A 7,221-nucleotide genomic window follows, 5' to 3' on the forward strand; every position below is an offset into this window, starting at 1 on the left:
TCTCAAATTTTCAATAAAATTAAATTTCAATCAAATTGTTGCTGGAGTGCTTCTGAGCAGCTTGCTTCTTCTACACAATCAAGCAGGAGCCCCCGCACACTGTGCAGCTCTCTTCCTCTTTATTACTCACATAACGTTTCGGTCGCCAGACCCTCGTCAGGCATCACGCAACTGGCTGTTCACACTGGTGTGTGATGCCTGATGACTCAGTGATCAAGAGACAGAGAGCCGAACAGTGTGCGGGAGCTTCTGCTTGATTGACTTCTGGGTGGCGCCCTCCTACTACGCACCTGTTCCCTCCGGAGTGCGGAGATTTTGTCTTCTTATACTCAGTTGAAATTTCTATTTTTTTGAAATACAATACACATTTATTAGAACCAAATTAAATTGTAAAAAAGAGAGAAATGTTTTACATGAAAATGAGAAGAAAAAAGGGCGACACGGTGGCGCAGTGGTTAACGTGGCCGCCTCACAGCAAGAAGGTCGTGGGTTCCATTCTGGGCCTGGGACCTTCCTGTGTGGAGTCTGTGTGTTCTCCCTGTGTCTGCCAGGTTCCCTGCGGGTTCTCCGGCTTCCTCCCACACTCCAAAAAATGCACGTGAGGTCAATTGAACATTCTAAATTGTCCGTAGGTGTGCATGTGAGTGTGGCCCTGAACTGGTGACTTGTCCAGGGTGTCACCCTGCCTTCACCCTATGACAGCTGGTTTAGGCTCCAGCAGAGCCCTGTGACCCTGAGCTCAGGAAGAAGCGGGTATGGAAAATGGATGGATGGATGAAAAGAAAAGAGAAGGTAACTTACGAAACTCCGCAGAAACAAAATTATTATTTATTATGCTTCAGGAAGTATTACTGATTTTTATTTTTTCCATTCAATAGACAAACATTTTTAATGCCAAAAGTAAAACTGACTAAATCACATACAGAAAAACTGATAATCAGACAAAAATAAAGGAGGCCAAGATCAGAGAGGGCGGTAATGCAGCAACAATGATGGTTGTATAAATGCGGAAAAAACAAACATGCTCGTCAACACCAGAAAACACAGGAAAATGACACACAGGTGCCCCCCCCCCTCCCCCCCTGTGTGAATGAGTTCAGTGCAACAGCTGAGTGTCCACAGCTTTATCACTGCTTTGGTCAAGAAAAGTCTAAATCTACTTCTTTCTTTCTAAGCAGAGACAGTGCATGAATCTCTCTGCAGTCAGCTGGTAGTCTACCACTTGCCCCCCCCCCCATCCTCCCCCATGTTACGCCTTCTATAAGACCAGAAGAGACGTAGTTAAATAAGCTGCAATTCAAAGCCAATCAGAGAAAAGCAAAAGAATAGAAATGAATGAATTGATGGATGGATGAAGAATGAATGAGGTCAAGTCGTCACCGAGGGAGTCGAGCCACCTTTCTCCCCAGTGGACAATCTGAAGAGGCCACTTCACCCACTGTGCACGTCTCCGGAATGCAGCAGGAAGCCTGCTGAGAAGAGAACACACAAAGTCAACGCATCTCAGTTGCCTTGAATTTTCAAACCCAAGAAACAAAAACAAATTCACCAAACACTTGTGAAAAAAAAAAAAATGTTAATTTACATAAATATATTGTACTTACAACTTGCCGGGTGTCAGCTCACTCATCTGAGTCCAGTGTTATTCGGTCTAAACTTGTCATCAGTAAAATTGGTTTTACTGACTGGTAAGTGGTTTCTGTCTCTTCTCCACTTGTTTTTCTCTTAGCACCATTGTAGGGGAGCAGGAAAGAGCAAATTAACACTTCTGTACATTTTACATCTTACAGTTCATTTATAAAAACAAATATACGGAGCATTACGACTCCAGACAAACCTTGCAAATGCCAAATATAATCACTCAATGAATCCCTCTGTTGGTTACAATTCATGCACACTTTTACTTTGTAAAGTATGAATACACAATCAATAAACAAAATGGTCACAAATCAAGTCACAAAATCCTTAACTGCTTATGAAGTACTTACTGGTGTGCATTGATGTGGGAATTCTACACTTAAAAACTGAATAAAACGACTGAAAAAAAATTCCCTGATGCTGCGTAGTTGTAGTTGTAGTCATGACAAAGTGTTGCCACTATAGCAGCATCAATCAACATAATATTTCTCAAGAAAGCCAAGGAAACTCACTTTCAACTTCAAAGCAAATGAGGGCCAAGATCCCAGCCAGGAGCAGAAGAGAGATTGCAAACTTCAACAGTGAAGTAGTTCTGACACAGCTCCTCCTTGAATTTCCACCGACCACAGACACTGAACAGAGAAACGAAATCATTCCTGTTTTGTCTTGTCTTTCAACGTATTAAAAATAAATAAATAAATAAATAAATAAATATATATATATATATGTATATATATATGTATACTTTGTCTGTCGTAACATGATGCTTCCAGACATTTTATAAATGTCATTCAGCCATCATAACAAAAACAAACAATCAAACTCATTACAGCAGGAATTACAGCCTAAACGTCGACAATGGGATTACAATGAAACAGTCGAACCCACGAGCAGTGTGTGTTTGCCTCGTACCTGGGTGCTGACTCCCAAGAGGTCCAGGTGTAGTTGGTGGTGTGTCCTCCACCCAGGGATTTTCATACACTTTCAAGCTTTCCGCACTGACGTAGATGTCCACTATTCTTTCTTTGCTGTCCACATAAGTGTCACCTTTTACTGTAATGCACGACTCGGTGCAGACTTTTTCCGACATTGCTTTTTCAAGAGGACCGAGGCCAACAAATGATTGGGTTTACAACCTGACAAGAGGGTTTTCCGAAAAGCAACACAGCCACACTGACAATGGCATATCAAAGAGGAAGGGCCGGGGGGGAAAAAAAAAAAAAAAAAAAAAAGAAGTCACAAGCAACTTGTTTGTCCTTTGAGTTTCCACTAAATACACCTGAAAATAAGGAACCTTTACATATGATCCAGAGCCACAAAACAAAGTGTGACTGATGTGAATACGGAAGTCAATACAAAGAGCCCAACCTGATACAATAACTTCCTCCTTGTGTGATAAGAGGTTTGGCAGAAGAGGCAGAGTAAAAGTAAACTTCTGGCTGTGGATGAGAAGGAAGGACACGTTGTGGGGAAGATGAAGAGAAAGGCATACACCGCACGCTTCAGCTCCCTCTATGTGCCTTTATTTATTTAGCACATCCAAATAGCCACGTTTCGGACATGATAAGTTACATGATCAGGGAAATACATCACATATACATATATATATATATATATATATATGTATATATATATATATATATATATATATATATATATATATATATATGTATATATATATATATATATATATATACATATATATATATATATGTATATATATATATATATATATATACATATATATATATATATATGTATATATACACACACACACTTTATGTATATATGTGTATATACATACATATATAGTAAATATTCACATATGCACAACCATACATCAAAAGACAAAGAATGAACTGAATATGAAACCAGATAAAGACACATTAACGTCATTTTATAATCTTGTGTATTTGTAATAGTCGTCTGTAAAACCGCCTCTGAATAAACGTGTGACGTTGCCGTGTAGTGCTTAGTCCGGCGTGTGGGGTCGCGCTTGATTGCTACGCAGTGCAGTTCCACCCGGGCCAACCCCATACCCCCCCCCCCCCCTGCCCCCCTCTCCGCACTCCCTCGAGCTGCTTTAAGGCTCTTGCATTGAGTATGCCGAGCTGGCATACTTGACGTGTCGTTAGATATTGAGGTTCTTTGCTTTGTATGGAGGTTTTGTTTGAACAGGTGGAATTGATATTGATTTGATGTTTTCTAAAGAGCATTTAGTTCCAATAGTTGACATTAAGGTTTTAGCTTTACATTTGCCATTCTCATCAATAGATCTGATGAAGAATCTTGTATAGTGATCGTAGGGTTTCACCAATACCATTTTGAACCAGTTAATGTTAATGCGATAGTCCCTGTCGACAAGCAGGGAAATATCTAAAATAATGCCCACAGCTACAAAATAAAAAGCTGTAATTCTGTGGAATGCACCATTGACCAATAAAGGTGTCCCCGGTATTTCAAGCTAATAGAATGAATTGTATATGATGAACGCATTCAGTTTTGATTTTCTAAAATGAGTTTATTGGCAAATTTTCAATAAGCATTCAGACAAAATCACGTGACTCCAGCTGCATCAAAAGACTTGTTACTGCAATAACAGCAGAGAGAACAGAAAACAATGGAAGGGAGTTACATTGATTTTTCTGTGGCTTTTCATTTTTAAATAAATGTTTTCCATTTTTTTTTAAAGCATGTGTGGGTGATAAAAATGAAACAAAACAACAAATTTGATGTCTCTCAAATGTTTTTCTTTAAATGCTTATTAGATTTTGCACAGCAGCAAGCAGCTCGTCTTCCTGCATTCTTTATCAGCTATGCAATAACAATTCAACATCCTTGACTCTCACACTTCTAGGCGGAGAAAGGATATCTGTCTGTCTGTCTATCTATTTGTCTATCTGTCTGTAACATAATCACAACATATCAGGCTGATCTAAACAATTGTTTTCTCACACACAAACCTCTTGGGCCTATTGCAAAAAAAATCATTCCAGCTTTCCAAAGTATTTGGAATCATAATTTCAACACATTTTTCTGCAGTTATATCTGGCTGATTTAAAGCCCAGTATCTAGAGAAACACACAAACAAACAAACAAACACACAAACAAATCAGTGAATGAAAATGAAAATTCCCTCTTTGTTAAACAAATTATAGAACTCTTGATAAAGATGATGTTCAATGCTCTAAAGCACGTCGTGGCACAAACTATCGGCATGATGAAGACACTCTATCAAGTTTGCAATTCTACAGACACAGGACCTCACTGGTACATGTCAGATGAGATCACATCAACGTGACCTCAGCCGATGCTCAAGATATGCTGTGTTTCATTTCAGTGCCTGCATCCTTTAAGGCCTACAGTTTCAGTCTTGTGTGATCAGACAAGCACAAGAGACAATTTAATTGTACCAGGATCTTTGAAGCCCACATTTGTTGACCAATTACGGTGCATTTGGAGGAAGCCTGACATGATGTCCAAACTTTTGAATGTTTTTTTTTTTGTTGTTGCATTAAATCATCCATAGTGGGACCAGCCAAACTTTGTTCTATCATACATTCTGAATGTGTGACGGTGTCTTACTTTGTGGTGAGTGGTGATCCATCCACCCACTTCCAGACGGGTTGTTTTGTTCCCACATCAGTCAGACCAATCCAGATTCGTTCTCCCAAAGAGATTAGAAACAGCTGCGTTTGAAGAAGGCATTCAAATCAGCTATGATCCGAAGGCGAATGAATGATTAATGTATGCAACACCGTTCACTCAGTCTCTGTTCTGTGTAAACTTCAATTGACCAATCAATCAGTCCTTGACAACTCCTTTATAACAAATTGCAAGTTGATATGACAACAACGGAAAGTCAGCGCCATTGTGTCAGCCATGGCAAATGCTGTGACTTTATTTTTCTTCAAATGCTAATGCTGGGATGACATTTCAATCAAATGTATTTCTTTATATGACTCTAAATGATTGAGGTCATCCAAACTATTAATGTGACCAAAAATATTGTCACAACTTGGATTATGGGTTGGATCTTACATTTTGTATTATTGTCAGTGAAGAAAAACATCTGACAAAATGACCTGCACCACTCTGTACAAGGCCGCTTAATATCATTGGTTTTGACAATATGATGTGAGAGGAAGTGTGTGATACCAGCTCACCTGTTCCAGGCGGCTAGAAACGATGACCAGGTGTGCTTGGTTACGCTGACAAGTCTCGTTGCTCTCATGCCAGCTTTTCTCTGAGGTGGGGATGAAGTAACAACTCCTGCCAAATTTTGTCCAACTGGCTGGACACTGTCTTGCCTCTGTTTGAGGAAACACAATACACAGTATGCCTTCAGCCACAACGGTGAATATTAAGGAAATAACCTGAGATGCAACTTCTCCATTTTTTTTTTTTACTTCATGCAGTCAAAGTAGTGTAAAGTGGGAAGCTTGTTACGGGAACATTTTACCCTTTGCTTGTAATTCGTCTGTCATCTTGACCACCTCACTGGTCAAGTTGTCTGTCATGGCTGTTAAAATGTCCTCATCCTTCTCCAGCTGGCTCATCTTCTGGCTCAGGTTGTAAATGGTGCCTCTCAATTCGCTGTAACTTTCCTTTAATTCATCCCACAGTCCAGTTTTCGCTGTCAGGTTGTCACTGAAGCTCTTCAGTTGGCTGGAAAATGTCTCTCTTTCATCTCTTTTATTCCCATCTAGAATCCCTGTCAAGACAAGGGTTGAGTTAACAGAAGGGCTCAAAGAAAACATGCATCGAGTCCACCCTTCTTTGATAAAGTGGGGGAAAAAAAAAAAACTTACATAAAGTTGCAAGGATAATGACTGCAGCCAAGGAAAGCAGCAGCAGCAGCGCCAGAAGCACCACAGCAACTTTGAGAGCAGTTTTTCCAAAACTTTTGCTGACTGGCGTTGCTGTAAGGACAAATATTCAGCACTGCTCAGACTTCACTGCGATACAATTCAGCATTCCACATACAGATATATATATATAGAAAACACACTCATGCATATATATCTATATAACTGTATGCATATATGTATGTATATATATATGTGTGTGTGTGTGTGTATTATATGTATATATACATATATATAATACATATATGTACACACACAAAAAATATAGAACTTACATGTATAGTAAGTTAGATGACAGACAGACAGACAGATACAGTAGATAGATAGACAGATAGATAGACAGATAGATAGATAGAAATGTACTTGTCTGTTGCTCTTCAGTCAGGTTTTCCTGTGATGTAGACATGGAACCTCCTCCTGGCAGATAATTGTCATAAATAATCACGTTACTGATGTCCTGCTCGCCGTCCACCTTCTTGTCCTCGTCACTTGCCTGGAACCTGACTTTTCTTGTAAATTCCGGCTTTGCATAGACATCTTCAGACATAATGTCTGTTGGCCTCAGCACTGCTGCCAATTCAGAACAGATGAGCTTCTCCCTCCAGAGTGCCCCCACACGACCGCTGCATTTATATCCACGTTCTGGGCAGCAGGGAAGTGTAGAGAGCTCTGTCGTCTTTCATTTGATTTCAGCTTTACATGCAGCAAAAAAAAA

General features: G+C 39.6%; 1 protein-coding gene and 1 long non-coding RNA gene across 4 annotated transcripts; both read right to left on the reverse strand.

Moving 5' to 3' along the window:
* Positions 1-1,099: 1,099 nt before the first annotated feature.
* On the reverse strand, positions 1,100-2,783 carry LOC142880348 (uncharacterized). The gene is made up of 4 exons (XR_012925422.1): positions 2,551-2,783; positions 2,151-2,270; positions 1,605-1,724; positions 1,100-1,472 (listed from the first exon to the last, which is right to left on the reverse strand). It is a non-coding gene; the product is annotated as an uncharacterized LOC142880348 (long non-coding RNA).
* Positions 2,784-4,157: 1,374 nt separating this feature from the next.
* On the reverse strand, positions 4,158-7,139 carry LOC142880312 (asialoglycoprotein receptor 2-like). Of its 3 annotated transcripts, none has more exons than XM_076014141.1 (6): positions 6,870-7,139; positions 6,450-6,560; positions 6,101-6,343; positions 5,805-5,950; positions 5,224-5,327; positions 4,158-4,709 (listed from the first exon to the last, which is right to left on the reverse strand). In XM_076014141.1, the coding sequence occupies exons 1-6, from the start codon at positions 7,051-7,053 to the stop codon at positions 4,574-4,576; spliced, it is 924 nt and encodes a 307-aa protein (XP_075870256.1). In that variant the 5' UTR covers positions 7,054-7,139; the 3' UTR covers positions 4,158-4,573. The 3 variants fall into 3 exon arrangements, with proteins under 3 accessions (XP_075870256.1, XP_075870247.1, XP_075870265.1); XM_076014132.1 differs by having other exon boundaries at positions 6,101-6,352; XM_076014150.1 differs by lacking the exon at positions 4,158-4,709 and having other exon boundaries at positions 4,887-5,327; positions 6,101-6,352.
* Positions 7,140-7,221: the final 82 nt, after the last annotated feature.

The sequence above is a fragment of the Nelusetta ayraudi genome, unplaced genomic scaffold, assembly GCF_046127955.1.
Source record: "Nelusetta ayraudi isolate G7.1 ecotype Tasmania unplaced genomic scaffold, CSIRO-AGI_Nayr_v1 ptg000006l, whole genome shotgun sequence".
NCBI lineage: Eukaryota > Metazoa > Chordata > Actinopteri > Tetraodontiformes > Monacanthidae > Nelusetta > Nelusetta ayraudi.

Excerpts from the sequence above, each read along its gene's own strand:
- LOC142880312 (XM_076014132.1), bottom strand. The coding sequence starts at position 7,053 with ATGTCTGAAGATGTCTATGCAAAGCCGGAATTTACAAGAAAAGTCAGG. Across the intron at positions 6,561-6,869 it reads GACTGAAGAGCAACAGACAA|CAACGCCAGTCAGCAAAAGT; the intron begins GTACATTTCTAT and ends TTGTCCTTACAG. Across the intron at positions 4,710-5,223 it reads GGATCACCACTCACCACAAA|ATACTGGGCTTTAAATCAGC; the intron begins GTAAGACACCGT and ends GTGTTTCTCTAG.